The sequence below is a fragment of the Heptranchias perlo genome, chromosome 3 (genome assembly GCF_035084215.1).
Source record: "Heptranchias perlo isolate sHepPer1 chromosome 3, sHepPer1.hap1, whole genome shotgun sequence".
NCBI lineage: Eukaryota > Metazoa > Chordata > Chondrichthyes > Hexanchiformes > Hexanchidae > Heptranchias > Heptranchias perlo.
The window spans coordinates 29,182,346-29,203,599 of record NC_090327.1 but is presented as its reverse complement, the minus strand read 5'-3'; the positions used below and the strand labels follow the sequence as shown (position 1 = coordinate 29,203,599).

Below are 21,254 nucleotides of genomic sequence, written 5' to 3'. Positions count from 1 at the left end.
CACATTGTCGGGTAGATGCCAGTGTTGTTGCTGTACTGGAACAGCTTGGCTAGAGGCGCAGCTAGTTCTGGAGCACAAGTCTTCAGCACTACAGCTGGGATGTTGTCGGGGCCCATAGCCTTTGCTGTATCCAGTGCACTCAGGTCTAACCAGGGCTTTGTATAGCTGTAGCATAACTTCTAGCTCCTTGTATTCTAGTCCAGTAGATATAAAGGCCAGCATTCCATTTGCCTCTTCGATAATTTTCTGTACCTGTCCATGACATTTTAATGATCTATGTACATGAACCCCCTAAGTCTCTTTGGACCTTCACTGTTTCAAGTTTTTCACTATTTAGAAAGTACTTTGATCTATCCTTTTTAGGTTCAAAGTGAATAACCTCACACTTGTCTGTATTGAAATCCATTTGCCATAATTGTAATGTTCTTGTGTGTGGTAATTTCTTAAGATGTTTTTTATATAAGGTAGGCATTTAGCCAGCAAGCCATCCTAACATCTCTTTGGCAGCCTACAGGATTTTTGGTTGCTTAAAAATCCCAAAGTCTCCTTTTGAGGATAGCTTTTGGCAACTACAGACTTGCCATTGTAGGACTGCATCAGCAAAACAGGAATATTAAGGAAACTGAATAGTATCCTATTGCCAAGGAAATGCTCTTTTATTGCATCTCTCCATCTATTTTTTTAAACTTTCATCCTAGAGGTAGATTGTGATTGAAGTCACCGGCAAATGTGTGGTATTACATGTTTATTCTGATTTATATTTATGATAACTATTGAAATTAATTTTTCTTTTGTGCGTGCATGCATGCAAGTGCCAGAGGCTCTGAATACTTTTAAAGTATAGAACAGTATGTTAGTTCTGGCCTGACCTTTTCTCACACCAATATGGAAATGTTTTTTTAAAAATCACAAACATGCTTAAAAAACAGTTCTGTTCAAAGAAGATTCTTCGAAATTCATCTTTAAAGACCTATATGCATGCCAATAAAATTGGATGCAGCACATTTTAAGAAGTAATTTCATCTAGTTGAAATGTTGATTCATTTTTCATTGTACAGGACTGTAACAAGCCAATGTTGCAAAAAAAAAGAATCCATTTGGGGGGAAATTAAAATGACAACTTGAGTTTTGATTTGTGTTGCTGTTCCATCTCATAGTGTATTAACTGAACCATAATTTCAACAGCAAAAGGCTCTTTTAAATTGGAAAGTTAAGGATTTCTCCTCCAACATTGTGGTGGAAATTGGCACTGCCCTGTGTATTATTAATCCATACAGACCAGCTGTATTGAGCTAACCAGTCTCAGCCAGGACAGCAGTTGGCTACTAAATGCAAGTATTAGTGAGTGGAAAATTCAGCCAAAGTTCCCACTATGATTGCTACCTATGACTCCTGCTGAAAAGTGCACTAGTGTGGATGTTGGTTGAGGAAGAGATTGGGCTTGGTTGTTATGTCACCCAAAGTAAATAGCCTGCTGATATTTATTACCTGGATTCCCAAATTAAGAATGTTTACTTGTGTTAGATACTGGAAGGCTGTGGACACCTGTGGAACTGTATACCAGCTGGAGGGGAAAAAAATGGATTCTTTTGATGGTGTGAGAAAGTTGGCAAATATTATAGCAGTGTACTAAATGTGTTGCTGAATCGGTTGTATTGCAGCAGCTGCAGTCGAAATGGAGTCTCTCTCTTTGTTCCCTTTCTTCCCCTGGGGTTTGCGATGCTTAATTTTGATATCTTGAAAGCACATAATCTTGGGGCTTTCATGGGATTCTACTTTAACTGGCAGCATCAGCTCGATGAGAGTGGCGTCATGGTATTGAGGAAACTGGGGCTGTCTGGCTGAGTCTGCATTCTGTGTGCCGTCAAAATTGTTTTGAGGCAATGCTCATTTAGGTTAATAAATGTTAAATGCCCACACCCCTCTAGAGCACCTCTAACATCAGTGACAGAGCTGTATAGCACATGAGTTGGTGTTGCACTTTTGGGTGCAGCGGCAGTCATAATGGCCTGTAAATTGCTCCGAGTGGTGAACCAGTAGTAGTCGGCGTTCATTAGATTTAAATTCACCCACTAAGTTGCCGTGTTCTTTTTGGCAGCAACCCCCATAAACTGCAAGTTCAAATAACATCAGCGCTCTTTCCCGAGCTGTGTGAGTGGTGAAAGGATCTCTAAGGCCCTTGAAGCAAGCCACGCTGTGAGAACCAGGAAGTGCAGTTCATGGACAAACAATGCAGATTAAAAACCTGGATTGTGTCCGATAACGTATTATAAAATGACATCCTCTCTTTATTTCGCTTTCTCTAAGATTAAAAGCGATAAAGGAAAAAGTAAAAAAAAGTATTTAATTTTTATAACTTTTTTTTAAAATGTCCATATTAAAATCATGAGTAATGAGACTCCACATTTTTAAAAATTAATTTTTAGTGCTAGAGAGGTTGTTTGGCTGTCATTAAGACTTACCATGCTGTTAAAACTTAGTTTAGACTTAAAAAACTGAGCGTACCTGTTGTGGTGATATTAGTTCGTTTCCAGCTGGGCAGGAGAGCAAGTTGGCATTGGTCCATTGATTCTATCGATTGTTGACGACAATGTCCCTTTAAGGCAAAGCTGTCAGATTGCCGGCGAACCAGGAAGAACAAGTTCTGGATCTCCGCATTTGACCACGCATGTGCAGTCACTGGAACTTGCTTTTCGATTTTGCCACTAATAATAGTGATGCTGTTCGGCTCACCGTTATTTTGAAAGCAATTTTTGGTCTATTAGCAATAATAGACTGGATAGCAAGTTAGCTACAGAACAAAAAACAGTGCGTAGGGGTTACGGATAGCTACTCAGACTGGCAAAAGGGGGGAAGTGGTGTTCCACAAGGATCGGTACTAGGATCACTGTTGTTCGCAATTTACCTAAATGATTTGGTCTCTGGAATCGGAAGTACAATTTCAAAATTTGCGAACGACACCAAATAAATAGAGGAAGACTGTGACAAAATACAAGACGTCATTAATAAACTTGCAGAATGGGCATATAATTAGCTAATGAATTTTATTATAGATAAGTGTGAGGTGTTATATTTTGGTAGGAAGAATAAGGAGGCCACATACTGCTTGGATAAAAGAGTCTAAATGGAGTAGAGGAGCAAAGCAATCTAGGGGTACAGATGCACTAATCGCTAAACATAGCGACACAGGTTAACAAAGTTATAAAAAAGCAAACCAAGCACTGGGTTTCATTTACAGAGGGATAGAATTGAAAAACAGCGAAGTTATGTTAAACTTGTATAGAACCTTGGTTAGACCACACTTGAATACTGTGCACAATTCTGGCCTCCATATTATAAAAAGGATATAGAGGCACTGGAGAAAGTATATACTTTCAGGAAAGGCTGCAGAGACTGGGGCTCTTTTTAGAAAAGAGAAGGCTGAAGGGTGACCTGATCGAGGTCTTTAAGATTATTGAAGGGTTTGATAGGGTAGATGTAGATAACATGTTTCCACTTTTGGGGGAGACCAAAACTAGGGGCCATAAATATGAGATAGTCACCAATAAATCCAATAGGGAATTCAGAAGGAAAATCTTTACCTAGAGTGGTAAGAATGTGGAACTCGCTACCACAAGGAGTAGTTGAAGCAAATAGCATAGATGCATTTAAGGGGAAGATAGATAAGCACATGAGGGAGAAAGGTATAGAAGGATATGTTGATAGGTTAGATGCAGAGGGGTGGGAGGAGGTTCGTATGGAGCATAAACGTTGGCATAGACCAGTTGGGCCGTATGGCCTGTTTCTGTGCTGTAGACTCTGTAGCAAATAGAGAGGTTGCCGGCAGTGGCTGTCATCTTTCCTGACCATTAGGAAAGATGCTGCGGTCAGAACATGGTTGCAGCCCGCAGCTTCAAACAGCTCCATATTGGAAAGCTTGTACATCCCAAGTTATTTGTCTGTTTTCCAGTGCTTTGAAATCCAATTTGGAATGTAAAAGTGATAGAGTTCATTGTACTGGCAACCTTTGGCTTTACTTTCTGTTCTTTTGAAGATTTTCTGCAGAACAGAAGGCATAAAATAACAGCTGCAGCCTTACTATACCAAATGCAGTATATACTAATTAAGAATGTTTGGAAAAAAGTACTGCTGAATTTGTGGCCAGCAGTTACTTTGGACTAGATCTGATGTTGAATTAAAAAGCTGGCTAATGGGCTTCTTTCTTTTTCTCCTTCCCATCTTTTTTAAGGAAGAGGAACTAAGGAAGAGTGGAGAATCTAAATATGCACATCTTAATGAGGACTTGCATGTGCTGATTGAAGTATTTGCTCCACCATCAGAAGCTTACGCAAGAATGGGACATGCTCTTGACGAAGTGAAGAAATTTCTCATACCGGTCGGTATTCAAATCATTCTTCGCACATCTTTGAGTCTCACATAGATGCATTGTGTTTTGCTTTGTTTGTGAATTATAATTTGTGCATATAATTCTGAGAATACATAAGGAAATGAGAATTTTTAAGAACAAAAAATGCTAACAGCTCCAACAAGCTGGATAGGCCTATAGTCTGTCTCCTCACCATATCCCTTTTTGCCTTCGCTCCAGAAATGTATCTAATCACCTCAAGCCCATTTATGCTATTATTTGACCTTTCACTGGTACCTTATTCCCCAATTCGATTACCCTTTTTGTGGGAAAAATTCCATCTTAGTTCCCTTCTTACTCTATCTAAACCACATCATCTGATTTCATTTTAATATGATTAACTGCAAACTGATGGGCCAGTACAAAACTCGAGCAAAAAATTGGATGGCTTGCTAAATGAGTACAAATTAGGTGTATCAGATTTTGGTCCCCGACCCCAACTCACCTCCAACCCACCCACTTCTTGTTTTAACAGAGATGGGACGAGGGCTGGGCGTCCAACCTGCTCTTAGGAGGCAGGTCAGTCAGTGGAAGCTTTCAAGGAGGCTGTGGGCCTCCATTTTTTTTTACAGCTTTTTTTATTTTTAACTCCCAGGGGCCGGGATTCCCGGGCCTTCTACTTCACGCCACATGAGAGGAGGCGAGAAGGCCCGAAACAGCAGGTAAGTGCCTTTATCGCACTGCTTGTGGACCTGCCAGAGGCACAGGACCGCCTCTGGCGGGCCCAACAAGCCTGCCTGCAGTGACCTGACCCCGCCCAAATGATCTCCGACCCCCACCCCCACGATCTCCGACACCCCCCACTCTTTTCCCCCTCCTCCCCCCAACCGAATGACTCCCGGCCCCCATCTAATACTTAACTGCTTGCATCCGCTTCCTAGCTCTTCTCCCGTCCGACTGACTGCCTGGCTGTCAATCAGGCTGGCCTGTCAGGCGGGAAACTGACAAAAAAAGACGCCCGTACTTCCAGGTTTCCAGTCAGGAATTCTTCCCACCCCCCCACCACTCTTCCCGGCTTCTGGTTAAAATTTACCCCCTGGTGTGTAGACGTGAAAGCGCTTCAGAAATTGATATACGCTGTTTTGACATTAAGTGGCACAGAAGACTAATGAAAGCAATGCCTTAAATCAATGTGAAATGCACAGCATTACTGCAGGCAGTCTTTTATTTTTGCCCAATATTTAAACAGAAACATTAAAACTCAATAGAAACAGACTGGAGAAGAGTGTTGAATGTAATTCTCCTTTTCAAACAAGACAATAACTGTGATACTTTTTTAAAAATCTAGTTGTTCTCTGATATTAAAATGACTCCCTTTAAAAATGAAACCTTTTTTCCCGTACAACTTTCTTTCTATGACTGCAAAATATTTTTGTTGCATACAGTACCTGAATTTTATTTTTAATCCTTTCAGTTGTATAAAGCGATTAGTCAACAGATGAAACTTAACAGACATAGGCAAACTGATAAAAGGCCTAATCATAACAGCTTGGGGCTGTTTTTCCCCCAAGTACATAACTGGATTACAATCATGTTTATAATATGTGTGTGTGTGTGTATGTGTTTGCAGGATTACAATGATGAAATTAGACAACAACAACTTCAGGAATTGTCCTACTTGAACGGTACACCAGAGAGTCCAGAAACTCCAGCAGTTCGAGGGAAGCCAGTAAGGGGTCGAGGAGCACTTGCTCCAGCTCTGACCAGGTGAAAGCACTTGTGTTTTTATGGCATCCAGTTGTTTAGCCTGCTGCAGGCTGGTAAGCTTTTTACTTAGTTTCAAAATCAGTTTTGCATTGCCAGATGTGATTCTGCATGAACACAGATATGGAGAAAATTACAAATAAAACACTACTGGCCAATATTAAATTTGTATGTATTTACAATAAATAGGTTAACTCCACTACTAAAATGCTGGTTGAAGCAATTTCACACACATCTATTGTTCATACTGGTATTTACAGAGTAAACCTCAAAGTCAAAGGCCTAAACACTCAACAATTTATTTAGTGCCTATATCTGAATGTTAGAAGTGTTCAGAATCAGACGTTTGAGTTAAAGTCATATGTAGCAGCAGCAAATTAAGATATAGGAATTATACAAATATAACTCACTCTAGACAACGCGAATGAATTCAAAATGCTAGCATTTAGAATGTTCTGTAATGTTAGAGGCAGTGCACCGAATGTTCACTAGATTGATTCCTAGGGTGAAAGGGTTGTCCTATGAGGAAAGATTGAGTAGAATGGGCCTATACTCTCTGAAGATTACAAGAATGAGAGGTGATCTCATTGAAACATATAAGATTCTGAGGGGGCTTGACAGGATAGATGCTGAGAGGATGTTTCCCCTAGCTGGAGAGTCTAGAACTAGGGGACATAGTCTCAGGATAAGGGGGTGGACATTTAGGACTGAGCTAAGGAGGAATTTCGTCACTCAGAGGGTCGTGAATATTTGGAATTCTCTACCCCAGAGGGCTGTGGATGATCAGTTGTTGAGTATATTCAAGACTGAAATCGATAGATTTTTGGACTCTGCGGGAATCAAGGGATACGAAGATCGGGCAGGAAAGTGGAGTTGAGGTGGAAGATCAGCCATGATCTTATTAGATGGCGGAACAGACTCGAGGGGCCGTATGACTTACTGCTGCTCCTATTTCTTATGTAAGGTACAATTCATTAGTCAGATACAGTACTATGTTCACTTTGCTTACCAGAACAAAGGCTTACAAATTGAAATGAGTACAGAGAAGAGCAGCAAGACTGAAATGGTGCAAAGGGGATAAGCTGTAAACGTTATAGTCTAAAAAGAAGGAAGTTAAGGGAGGTTATGGAACTTCACTGAAGTGTGTAAAATATTAAATGTTACAGATATTACTGCAAAATAAGCCAAACACCTCTCCCCATTGAAGTCAATGGTAACAAAAATCGGGAGAGGTGTTCAATGGGTGGCCAAGCTGATATAAGGGTTTTACACTATTGCCAAAAGTCAAAATTTCCCCCATAGAGAAAGAAATAAAGTTTTATGTGAAGCTTAGTATTGCCTAGGCTGATGGGATTATGAAAATGTCATGTCAAAGAAGGCAACAAGTTAAAAACGTCAGATGCAAACTAAATATATAGTCTGGAATTTCAATAGATCTCCATTTTTTGGTGGTGGGGGAATGATGGAGAAAATAAGGAAAATCTTTGCAGAGGCTTTCCTCAAGGTGACATAGATTTAGATAAGAGTGACTTGTTGATAGTCTTGTGGCTTGATGCCCTTTTCTCAATCCTTACTTTCTTGTGTTGTTGCATCTGACTTGAAAAGGTTCTGAGGTTTCTATTCCCTTTTGTGCTTTACCAGGGGCCGTGGTGGAGTTCCTCCCCCCGCATCTGCAGTTCCACGAGCAGGGCCAGCACCCAGAGGAGCACCTCCTGGCCGAGGTCCTGGAGCTAGAGGACGTGGGGTCCCAGCACCAAGAGCAAGAGGAGCACCAGGTTACAGACCTCCACCACCCCCAGTACAAGACACTACATATGGTGAATATGTAAGTACATTTCAGTTTCCAGACTTGTGATTAGTATAATTTTGAGTAATAATGGCATGATATTAATATGGAGGTCAAAAATGGCTTCAAATAATTAAAAAAAGAAACATTGAAACATGGCATCAAAACATTACAAGGACTTGAGTCTTAGGAATAGTCAGTTTAAAAATAGTGTCATTAATAGATTGGATTGCCAGTAGCAGCAAAATGGATCATAAGTTGCTCTACAGTTGTGAGAAAAGCAAGCAGAATATTAAACCAGATGGATCCTTTTAAGAAATAGAAATATAATATGGAAGATCTGAAAATGGCAAGCATGGCTGAATGAATGCTTCACTTCAGTATTCACAAATGGAAACAGTTGGCAGATTGCAGATCTTGTTAAACTAACTCAGGAATCTAACATGTAGAGGCCAATAAAACTGTTACCAATAAATTCCAAGCATTAACTGTACACAGAGAGCACCTGTGGATTGGATAGTTACATCTCTGAAATAGTTATTGAAGTATATAGAAGGGCTTTTGTATCTTACCCAGTTATAAAGGGCGAATATGCTAAATTGGTTTTGTGATTGAAACTTACCCATGTTTTGCTTCAGTACTTCCAAATGTCCCATTCTCACATGGCCAGCTCTGTGGAATCAAGTCAGCCACAATTTTCCTGTTTCAGTCAACAAGTGTCTCTCCTTTTAATAAATCAATACAACTTCTAACTAAATCCTTCAATTGTTTCTCTCCAGAAACTCTTGCTGAACCCATTTGTCTCCTTTAATAGACCTTCTTTATTGCACTTAGGGTGAAAAAGAACTGTTGACTTCACGTTTTGGTTCTAACTCCCAAACTTTTAACTTTGGGTATCTTAACTCTTTGCCATAACAGACACAAGAGTGAGGGAAACTAAGGCAGTATTGCACAATTGCTGAGTGTGTCTCAGCTGGCTCTAATCTACCAGTCTGGTATAGATGCATGAGCATTCTTACTTTTTTAACATGTTTTGAGTGGTGGTTCTGTGGTGGTCAATTTCATCTGCTAACAGAAACTAGAATTGCTCCTTTTTTAAAAAAAGGAAGGTTTCTCAATATATGCTGTTGGAAGTTCCCTCTGTAAATTGAACTGACATGTTTTTAAAATAAATTATCCTTAATGAGTTAATTATTTGTTTTTGAAACAAGTTAGAGCAAAATTGATTTTATATAATTGTAGAGTTCAAAAAGCCCTTTTTCTTAAAAGTATCTCAACTGTTGTTAATACCGGTTAAGTCAGTACTGTTGAATGAAGCCTGGCAGCTGAGTATCCTAAGCTAAGAGGCTGTTGTACTTTCAAACTGTGTGGTAATAGGCACAAGTCCAGTTATATCACTGGGGATCATTGTGTGGCACATAAACTGCAGGGATATAGAGTACTATTTTTATTTGGTGACTTGTAACCTAAGCTGTCGTTTGCCTGTTGGTACAGCTACACATTTTTAAATGTCACACTGTATTGCAGAAAGTACACTTTATTGGATTAAATATAATTCGTCACATAATTGTTATCATGTTTGTGGTGTTTCAGTAGCCAAAAATTATAGTAGAGCAGGAAATTAGAGGCCTTTATAATTTTAAGATCTGTGTCTAAGTAATATTCACTTTTGCAACTATTTATCTAAACTTTTGTAGTACTTTTACTTAGTTCTGCATTCTATAAGAAGTGTAATATCTGTATCGCTTCCCCCTCATGGTGGATGCTTAGCACAAAAGGGTCCAAGATCACTGCATGTATTTCACTGGAAAGGCAACATTTAGAAGGCTTCTTGTCTTAGCAAACCTTTAATACCAAACAGTTGGGCACAAGAGAGGACCTGCACATCAGGGAGACCAGCTAAGTGTGTAAATAGTTAATACTTTTTTTTCTGGTATCATCAATAGGTTGGTTTTGTTCATCTGGGTGAGATTTGAAGGTATCCAAGATCTTCAGTGTAGTTCCATTTAATTCTCATATGCTGGACACCTATTTTTACAAATTTGAAAATTGATGCCAACTACACAATCAAGTAATCACCAAAGGACACAATTCCATGTCATGCATGAATGTGCATTCTATTTTGGATGCTTCACTTATAAGGATTAAAGATTTAAAAAAATAATGAGTTGGATTCCCCCTGTCCCCCCCCCCAACTTAGTCAAAAGATAGAGGTTACAAATATTAATATAAATATGATTCAAAAGTCAAGGTGTATCAAAATGGATCTTGAATTCTATGGACTTGGTTTAAATTCAGGCCAGGCAGAAGCTTTTTGGCAAAGGGAAAGCCTCCATTGGCTATTAAGATCATAAACAAAATAAGACATTTAATCCTTAATTTGGATCCAAAGAGTAAGAGCCATCAATAAAAATATACTGATATTCTTCTAGCAATCCCTGTTCATCGCTATTGATGTTTGACTATTACAGTTAGTGTCCTTTTCTAGTGTAGAGGTGGTGTTTTATGGACTTGACAACATTTTCTGTAGACAAAAAGCTGCAGATGCTGGAAATCTGAAACAAATCAGAAGATGCTGGAAACATCTATTGAGAACAGACGAGTCCAAACACACAAAGGGGAGAATTTTAACTGGGAGCAAGTTTGGTGGAGGGGGGTGGGGGTGCAGGGCAGGTGTCATCAGTTTGAGGTCCAGGATATTTTAACTCCTGGGCCTCATTTCCATGCTGCTAGCCATCTGCCCACCCAAACAGCGTAAAGAAAGCTGACTGGCTGCCAGCAGGCGAAGATCGGGCGACCCAGAGGCCGCCCTCAGACACTCTGGTAATTCATGAGAAAGGGGGATTTGGCAGGGTCACACAGGTGGGAAGGGGAGAGCCTATGGCAGCAGAGTCCTAAACTTTCCTTGTGGGACCCGGAGGAGCACTCCTGCACCTCTTGGCCCCACATAGGACCCTGATTTGCATGTATTAATGAGGCACCCGCCTGAGTCAGGCTGGTGCCTTGACTGCCTAAAAATAAGAGCCCAGTTAAAGAGGCGGGAATGGAGTGGGATCGGGGTAGTAAGTTTTTGGAGGCAATTTTAACTGTACGGACATTCCCAGGCTGAGTGGGTTAAAATCGCCCAAAGGGTCTCCATCTGAACCATTAACTTATTTGTTTGCTCCATAGAGGCTGACTGATCTGCTGAGTGTTTCTATCACTTTCTTATTTTTTTCCTCTCTGTAGATATTGCTAATGATTTTGGGTCCTGAGTTCCCAAACATTTCGCGAATAGATCCCAAGGATGCTTGATCTACATCTCTCCTCAATCAATCTTTTTCACTCTTCTTTCTGATGTAGTTTAAATTACAAGTTGCCACAATATTTTGTATTTTCTGCCATTTTTTTAATGCATAGCAAATCTGAGTACTACAGCTTAATATTTATAGACTGAGTAGAATTTTGCATCATTTCAAAATTGGTTTTTAAGTATATAAGTAAATCCAGCATCATACAATGCCTCAAGCAACTGGCTTAATACATAGAACATTTGTCCGAAGTCAAAGTGGGGGACGTGAATGAAACTAATTCAGAATACAGTAGATTTTCCTGCTTCTCATTACATGTTTCATAAATATTAATTTGTTAGTTGAAATTGCATCATATTTCCCCGGTAGCTGTTGGATATGAGAATTCTACTTCTCATTTGAGTGTTAATAAATTTTAACTTATTTGAAATTGGATTGGGTATCACCATTAGCCTCAAGCCATGAGAATTTAAAGCAGGTTTCTAATAAATATTTTAAAAGGGAAATACTCCAATAATAGTATTAAAGTTGGAAAGAAAGAAAAAGCTTACATTTATATAGTGCCTTAATGTGCTCTTGGGGCATCCCAAAGCACTTTGCGACCAATAGATTACTTTTAAAGTGCAGTCACTGTTTTGTAGGTCAACAGAGCAACCAATTTGTGCATGACTAGATCCCACAACAGCAAATTGAATGAATAAATTAACAGATAATCTAATTTGTGATGTTGGCTGAAAAATAAATGTTGGCTAGGATATGGGGAGACCTCACTGTTCTTGATCCATCTGAGCAGGACTCGGTTTAATCTCTCACCTGAAAAATTATTACTTCTAACAAGCAGAGCTGCCTTAATACTGCATTGAAATGTCAACCTAGATTATGTCTACCATGGGGCTTGAATCCACAACTCCTGACTTAAAGGGTGCGAGAACTCTCGAGCTGGAACTCATCCAATGGTTTAATGCAGCATGTGGTATGATACTGAGCTGTACAGACCAAGGCAGTCCTGGTTTGATCCCTTGCCTGTGCTAAGTTAGGCCATCACAATCACCAAATTGGCATCAGTGATCCACAGCTAATCAGAGGAAATATAAATCAGCAGGAATTCCTGTTACCGATCACTTTCCAGTGAGCCCTGCTGGCAAATGCATGTGCATGGACCTGGGTTAGAACATGATTGAGCACGGGTATGATGCTGCCCTGTGATGCCGCTGTATTTTCTTGTCCTGTTACCCTGATATATTTGCAAGTATTGTTGGGAGATTTACTTGCTCTTTGTTGTTACGTATCTTAGATACCTCTGTAAGGTGCCCCCTGAAATATCTCTTTCAAGGCTGAAGAGTCCTACCTTATCAAGTTGTTTGTTATAACTCATGCTAGTAACTGTGGGATTCAGCACTGTTGATCTCTGCCTGCAGAGTCTGAATGGCCACCTGAAAAACAACTTACTATTTTTAATGTGTGTTTACCAAATAAAAATGGAAAACATTACTAGAATATCTGGTGAAGGTGGTGACCTTGAACTGAAAACTTTTGTAGTGGTGTTTTAGGGTTATATTGAAAATGAACTATGTGAGAGGAAATTGTGTGTCGCAAACTGAATTTCCAAAGCACTAAAAATCAATGTAGTTCAATGTTTTCTTCATCTAACTGCAAAAACAATTTAAAAGATCTAAAATGAAATTTTAAATGTAAAAGCTTCATTTTAACCATCAATTTATCAAACTGAAATAACCCATATAATACATATAACTCCAGTTGTACATGTGATATACCAAATAACTTGCTGTTCGATTTGTGCCTCTAATATAGGGTCATCTCAGTTTGTGTTCAATATTTTTTTCTACTGGTCGATAAGATACTGCATGCTTACGGTGAAGGAGATGGAGCTCAATAAATATAACATGTCATACATGGTGTAAAATTGAGCTTTGAAAGTTTAAATTGGCGAACAAGATTTTGAGATTTTGTTTGTAAAGGAATTTTGGAGAGTTTTTCAGAGAATTCGATCAAAAAATTACCATAAGATTTGAAGATGCATTTACAGAATATTAGGCATATTCGAGTTCAGAGAATGTGGTATTAAGCACTGTTCATTTTCTATTTCAAGTCATTATTCCCTGTTTCAAACTGCGTTAATGTGGGATGTGATGGTTGTGTGCTTCCCCATCTCTCTAATTTTCTTTAATGCTCTTTTAAAGGTACTGGCTCCTTGCTGATATAGTCTGTGGGCATCCAGTGCCCTCTTGTACCCTGCCCAAGTCTCCATTATTCACTTGTGAGCCTCAAAGTGTATTTGAAAGTAATTTGACCATGGGAGGCATCTCACTGAAGTTCTTACCAAAGATCCACACATCCAGCAAGCAGTTATGAAGGCAAATGGTATGTTGACCTTCATTGCAAGAGGATTTGAGTACAGGAGCAAGGATGTCTTACTGCAGTTATACAGGGGCTACAGGCATCTGGAGTATTGTGTGCAGTTTTGGTCTCCTTATCTAAGAAAGGATATACTTGCTATAGAGGGAGTGCAGCGAAGGTTCACCAGACTGATTCCTGGGATGGCAGGACTGTCTTATGAGGAGAGGTTGGGTCTACTAGGCCTATATTCACTAGAGTTTAAAGAATGAGAGGTGATCTCAATGAGACATACAAAATTCTGACAGGACTGGATGCAGGGTGGATGTTTCCCCTGGCTGGCGGGTCCAGAACGAGGGGTTACAGTCTCAGGATATGGAATAGGACATTTAGGACTGAGATGAGGAGACATTTTTTTCACTCAGAGGGTGGTGAACCTGTGGAATTCTCTACCACAGAAGGCTGTGGAGGCCAAGGGCCTGATTTTAGCAGGCCTGCGGGTTTCCGGCGGGTTGGGTTTCGGGTGCGTGGCCTCCGCACCCGGTGAAATTAGTGGGTTGCCCGCGCGATCGTAGCAGGCAATCCACTAATTGGAATCATTTACCTGCTCCTCCGGGGTCCGCGCTGCTGGTCTGCGCGTCGGGCGGGCTGCGCATGCGCAGTACGATCTGTCAGCTGGAGGCTCTCTAGTTAAAGGGGCAGTCCTCCACTGACAGATGCTGCAACCAATGGAACAAATTACAGCATGGAGCAGCCCAGGGGGAAGGCTGCTTCCAGTTTAATGATGCCTCACCCCAGGTATCATCAGATGGGGTGAGGAGGAGGGGGGGGACAGAGATCTTCCACCCGGCGGGCGGGAGGAAGCGGCCTGCCTCTGCCACCAAGAAGGCCTGGCTCGAGGTGGCAGAGGGGGTCACCTGCACCACCAACATATCGCCCACCTGCATACAGTGCAGGAGGTGCTCCAATGACCACAGTAGGTCAGCCACAGTGAGAACACTTACTCTTTCCCCTACACTCCGTCTGCCACAACACTGCCCCCACCCCACATCTCCTTCGGCACCGCCAACACTACTCTGTCACATCACCCCTCATACCCACTCAAACCCCATCCTCATCTTACCTGCACCTACTCACCTCGCCAGTACTCACCCCGCCACTAACACGCAACCCAATCCTCATACAATCTCATGGCTCTATCCCATACTCACCCTCTCGTGCATCTCCCTCACGGCCAGCCTCACTCAACCTGCCACCACCTGTGCTGCAGCCACAGGGCATGCATCGCATATGTGCAGTAGGCAGCGTACGGCAAACGTGTCGTGAGCATGAAGGGGATGCACAAGGGTGTCTGAGGGTTTGCCATGGGTGTTACCTATATTGAATTTCAGAGCAACAAACATCACACATTAGATTGGCACCACCACTGCCATGTCTCCGCGAATCCTGTCTGTTGTGTGCAATAATGCCCGCTCCTGGGTATCACTATGAGGACCCACCACTGATGCCACCCATTGTGTTACTGCAGAGTAGGTGCAGGTGTATTTGCAGGGCTCTTCCGCGCAGACGACTGAGAGACATCAGCGGTGTACCCGGCTGCACCCTGGAAGGATGCGGTGGAGAAGTTGTGGAGGGCAGTGGTGACCTTGGCAGCGACAGGTAAGCAGATGGTGCTGGGGCCAGCCAGGAGCAGCTCGGCATGAAAGAGCCTGCAGATCTCCACGACTACATGTCGAGTGAATCTGCGCCTCCGTGTGCACTGCTGCTCGGAGAGGTCCGGGGAGCTGCGCCTCGGTCTGTGGACCCTGTGGCGAGGGTAGTGCCCTCTGCGACGCGTCTCTCTCTGTGGTGGCCCTACCTCCTGCTGTACAGGTGGATGTGTCACAGCACTCTGTTGTGGAGCTCCACGTGTCAGAGGTGGACGGCGTGGATGGCGAGGCTGGTGATGTTGTTCGCCCTCCGAGGGGGTCATGACTGCAGCTACGGCGGCCCCCATCCGCAATATGTAGATCTGAGGGGGTCCGCAAGGTAGGCACTTGTCTCCGGACCCCGGGGTGAGTGTGCAGGTTGGTCACTTTGACCGTCCGGAGGGGGGTGGTGGAGGCCACACTTTGTCCCAAGTGACAGAGCGGCCTCCTGCAATGGGTGAGGGTCTCCCCCCCCCCCCCCCCCCCCACCTGTCAAATGGACCTTTGCAGCTGCCACAGGCTGACGGCTGCAACACGTCCAGTTCAACTAGGACTGTTTCCCCCAGTGTGTGAAACAGCCCCATGTTTCCCCAAAATCACACACAGTCCCTTACTCAGGTCAGTTAATGACCTGAACAAGCAAAATAAATAACCTCAAGTGGCATCCTACTGGCTTTAATTGCCTGCGGGATTCCCACCAGCGGGGGCCACGCACGCACCCCTGCACGTCATCGGGGAACCCGGAAGTGGGCGGGATCCGGTCACGTGACTGGATATCGGGATTTTCGGGGCCCCCCCCGCTGGAAACCCACAGGAAACCCGACGGTAAAATCAAGCCCCAAGTCACTGAATATATTTACGAAGCAGATAGATAGATTTCTAGACACAAAGCATCAAGAGGTATGGGGAGAGCGCGGGAATATGGTATTGAGGTAGAGGATCAGTCATGATCATATAGGATGGCGGAGCAGGCTCGAAGGGCCGAATGGCTGACTCCTGCTCCTATTTTCTATATTTATACTTCAAATAAGCAAAAATGAATTGTGTGAATTTTGCCATATTTTCACTTCCCTAACCCAAAAGTGTTGAAGACAATTGTCACCTTCTTACCGCTGAGATTAGCTAACTCAGCAAAGATTGGAGATTGAACTTTGAATCTATCTGGTTTCTATCACTCCAATACGCACCCCTTTAACTAACCAAGTAGTTAGGGAAGCATGCCTATTTTTAAGGATTTTTTCTCATGCTTCTAATTGGTCAGACTATAGATATTTAGAAAGGATAGGGAAATAGGGAAGGGAGGAGGAGTAGCAATATTGCTAACAGGCAATGTTACAGCAGTGGAAAGAAAGGTTGTGTTTAAGAGTGAGCGGGCAGTAAAAACACTCTGGGTAGAATTAAGAAACAGCAAAGGAGACAAGACTCTGGTGGGAGCTATCTACAGCAGTGATTTAGTAGCAGGGTGCTTAAATAAAGAGTTCAGAGAAGCACATCGCAACAGCAAAGCAGTTATAATGACAGATTTTAATTTTCACATAGACTGGGACATGCAAAATAGCTCGTCGTAAAGACATTTAATTTCTAGAGCGTATCTAGGACAGTTTTCTGAAACAATGGCACCGATTTTAAAGGAGGGGACGGGTACAGTTCACGTGAGCCCCGAAGCAGGCAGGGAGCCTGGGGTCATGGAGGCCCAGCCGATCTTAACGGCTGGGCCTCGTTACCATAACTATCACTTTGCTGATGATTGAGAGTAGATTGAAGGGGCGGTAATTGGCCGGATTGGATTTGTCCTACTTTTTGTGGACAGGACATACCTGGGCAATTTTCCAATCCGTGTTCACTCCACGTGATATCAAGAAATGGCTGAGTGCACTGGATACAACAAAGGCTATGGACCCCAACAATATCCCGGCTGTAGTGCTGAAGACTTGTGCACCAGAACTAGCTGCGCCTCTAGCCAAACTGTTCTAGTACAGCTACAACACTGGCATCTACCCGACAATGTGGAAAATTGCCCAGTTATGTCCTGTCCACAAAAAGTAGGACAAATCCAATCCGGCCAATTACGCCCCTTCAATCTACTCTCAATCATCAGCAAAGTGATGGATGGTGTCGTCGACAGTGCTATCAAGCGACACTTACTCGTCAATAACCTGCTCACCAATGCTCAGTTTGGGTTCCGCCAGGGCCACTCTGCTCTAGACCTCATTACAGCCTTGGTCCAAACATGGACAAAAGAGCTGAATTCCAGAGGTGAGGTGAGAGAGAGTGACTGCCCTTGACACCAAAGCAGCATTTGACTGAGTGTGGCACCAAGGAGCCCTAGTAAAATTGAAGTCAATGGGAATTAGGGGGAAAACTCTCCAGTGGCTGGAGTCGTACCCAGCACAAAGGAAGACGGTAGTGGTTGTTGGAGGCCAATCATCTCAGCCCTAGGACATTGCTGCAGGAGTTCCTCTGGGCAGTGTCCTGGGCCCAATTATCTTCAACTGCTTCATCAATGACCTTCCCTCCATCATAAGTTCGCTGGCGATTGTACAGTGTTCAGTTCCATTCACAACCCCTCAGATAATGAAGCAGTCTGAGCCCGCATGCATCAAGACCTGGACAACATCCAGGCTTGAGCTGATAAGTGGCAAGTAACATTTGCGCCAGACAAGTGCCAGGCAATGACCATCTCCAACAATGATGTGGAGATGCCGGTGATGGACTGGGGTTGACAATTGTAAACAATTTTACAACACCAAGTTATAGTCCAGCAATTTTATTTTAAATTCACAAGCTTTCAGAGGCTTCCTCCTTCCTCAGGTGAATGTTGTGGAAATGAAATCCTCGAAATGAAATCGCATTTATAAATCACCGAACAATGCTTGGTGATTACAGACAGTCTTTTCAACTGCCCATTGCCAAGGCAATCAGTGTGCAGACAGACAGGTGTTACCTACAAGGTCTCCGAATATACAAATCACCAAAAAAAAAAGAGATAGAGAGGTAGAAACATAGAAAAGATAGCAACTGACCCGTTATATTAAAAACAGATAACATTTGTTCGCTGGTGGGGTAACGTGTAGCGTGACATGAACCCAAGATCCCGGTTGAGGCCGTCCTCATGGGTGCGGAACTTGGCTATCAATTTCTGCTCGACGATTTTGCGTTGTCATGTGTCTCGAAGGCCGACAGGAGAGAGTCTAATCACCTCCACTTGACATTCAACAGCATTACCGTGGCTGAATCCCCCACGATCAACATCCTGGGGGTCACGATTGACCAGGAACTTAACTGGACCAGCCACATAAATACTGTGGCTATAAGAGCAGGTCAGAGGCTGGGTATTCTGCGGCAAGTGACTCACCACCTGACCCCCCAAAGCCTTTCCACCATCTATAAGGCACAAGTCAGGAGTGTGATGGAATACTCTCCACTTGCCTGGATGAGTGCAACTCCAACAACACTCAAGAAGCTCGACACCATCCAGGACAAAGCAGCCTGCTTGATTGACACCCCATCCACCACCCTAAATATTCACTCCCTTCACCACCAATGCACCGTGGCTGCAGTGTGTACCATCCACAGGATGCACTGCAGCTACTCGCCAAGACTTCTTCGACAGCACCTCCCAATCCCGCAACCTCTACCATCTAGAAGGACAAGGGCAGCAGGCACATGGGAACAACACCACCTGCAAGTTCCCCTCCAAGTCACACACCATCACGACATGGAAATACATCGCCGTTCCTTCATTGTCGCTGGGTCAAAATCCTGGAACTCCCTATCTAACAGCACTGTGGGAAAACCTTCACCACATGGACTGCAGTGGTTTAAGAAGGCGGCTCACCACCACCGTTTCAAGGGCAGTTAGGGATGGGCAATAAATGCTGGCCTTGCCAGCGACGCCCACATCCCATGAACAAATTTTAAAAAATTTATAAATCATCGGAATCCTACCAACGTTTGGCAGCACTTAAAGAAGAAAAGTCACCCGGTGTGGATGGGATGCATCCTACGTTGCTGAGGGAAGTAAGGGTGGAGATAGCGGATAGATAGGGGACTGAAAGATTGCAAATGTTACACCCCTGTTCAACAAATGGGAGAGGGATAAACCCGGCAACTACAAACCAGTCAGCCTAACGTCGGTGATGGGGAAACCTTTAGAGACAATAATCCAAGACAAAATTACTTGTCACTTGGAAAAATTAGTTATTAAATGACAGCTGGCATGGATTTTTTAAAGGCCAATCAAGTTTGACTAACTTGATTGAGTTCTTTAATAAAATAACAGAGAGGGTTGATGAAGGTCGTGCAGTTGATGTGTATATGGACTTTCAAAAGGCGTTTGATAAAGTACCACATAATAGACTTGTTAGCAAAATTGAAGCCTATAGGATTAAAGCACGGGAACCTCCAGTGGCAACTTTAAAAGGTGTGACAGCAGAGAGTAGACTGAAAAAAAGCGCGGTATCCCCCAGCACCAAAAGTTTGAAAGGAACAGGAGCAGAGAGGCAGCCACTGGACAAACAGAGGGTAAAACTCAAAAAGTGATGTTATTGTCAGGACTGAATGAGGGGTGCCTTTGTCCCAAAAACCCCATTCTTCTGACTGGCCCTTTCTGCATTCACCCCTCCCTTCACAACAATGCCTTCAACCACCCGGGTCCTACTCTTGAATTCTGTTAACAATCTTACAACACCAAGTTATAGTCCAACAATTTTATTTGGAGGCTTCCTCCTTCACGAAGGAGGAAGCCTCCGAAAGCTTGTGATTTTCAAATAAAATTGTTGGACTATAACTTGGTGTTGTAAGATTGTTTACATTTGTCAACCCCAGTCCATTGCCGGCATCTCCACATCTTGAATTCTGTTCACCTGCTTCGCTTCCTTTAAAGATCTTCTCATAACCCATCTTTTCAACCGTATCTCTTTGGGTACGGCCATTGAATTTGTTTTTGCAGGTATCGCATTGTTCCTTCAAGTTTATCAGGCCATGGAAGGGAGAAAACAAACATTTTCCTCAGTTTTTTTTCAGTGAAAGCAATTTCATCTCCTTTGTTACTGAAGTGTTTTCAGCTGCTGGGTTAAGAATCATTTCGGACGGTCCAGTGAAATTGCTTTAAAATGAATGTCAATGAACAAATTGAGTGATGCCTGTTCTGGTACGGAGATTACAGGGGTGATGCACTAGGCTTGTGGTGGTATTTTATGTAGATTACTTGCAGATTTGAACCAGTTTGGTTGTCATTTGTCCAATTTTCTTCCATATCCCCGTTGAAAGCTGTTTTATAAAAGCTTTTTAATTACATGTTTGGATTCTTCATTGAAAGTACATAACCACAGGTTCAGCAGGGGTTTTGCAACTTGGGCAGATTTCCCCAATGTAAACATTGGGCATAATTTTTGACAGTTTGCTAGTCTAAGCAGCTGCAGTTGTCATTTATTCCATAATGATCAATCGAATTAAGATAAGTGTAGATTTTAGCAAGGTTGTCTTTCAAAGGGGTTTCAATGTCAAAAGGGATTTGGAGTGTTCTGAGATTTACATCTGCTTTCTTGTTACATTTTTAACTGTATATTTGAATAACCGTTCACACCCTCTGTATTAGGAAGGGCAAAGAAAAACATTTTTTAACTGGAGGATCTACACAACATGGGAACAGACTACCATAAATTGTTCCAGCTAATTTTAGTTCATTGCATCGCCTGTACTTGACACGGTGACAATCGAACTTGACTGGTTATATTTTCAAATCATCATTGCTACAATTAAGTTAAGAAAAGATTGGAACTGCTTAGAAAAGATGAGATCCAGCCTCTCAAAAAGGCTTCAAAGGGCAAAAGACAAGGCTGACGCATTCACAACCATCTTCAGCCAGAAGTGTCGAGTGGATGGTCCTTCTCGGCCTCTTCCTGAGGTCTCCACCATCACATATGCCAGTCTCAAGCCAATTCAGTTCATTCCACGTGATATCAAGAAATGACTGAGCAAAGGCTACAGGTCCTGACAACATCCCAGCTGTAGTGCTAAAGACC

The 21,254-nt window shown here is 42.6% G+C and overlaps 1 protein-coding gene across 3 annotated transcripts in view; it reads left to right on the top strand.

Moving 5' to 3' along the window:
* Positions 1 to 21,254, top strand: part of LOC137311272 (KH domain-containing, RNA-binding, signal transduction-associated protein 3-like) — a 245,473-nt gene that overhangs the window by 132,989 nt on the left and 91,230 nt on the right. For all 3 annotated transcript variants that reach the window (XR_010960287.1, XR_010960286.1, XM_067978581.1), the window contains exons 4-6: positions 4,229 to 4,375; positions 5,976 to 6,112; positions 7,751 to 7,934. Coding sequence is in view for 1 of the 3 variants with exons in the window: in XM_067978581.1 (XP_067834682.1) it covers positions 4,229 to 4,375; positions 5,976 to 6,112; positions 7,751 to 7,934 (468 nt within the window). In the remaining 2 variants the exon portion in view is untranslated. The remainder of the gene's footprint in view (positions 1 to 4,228; positions 4,376 to 5,975; positions 6,113 to 7,750; positions 7,935 to 21,254) is intronic.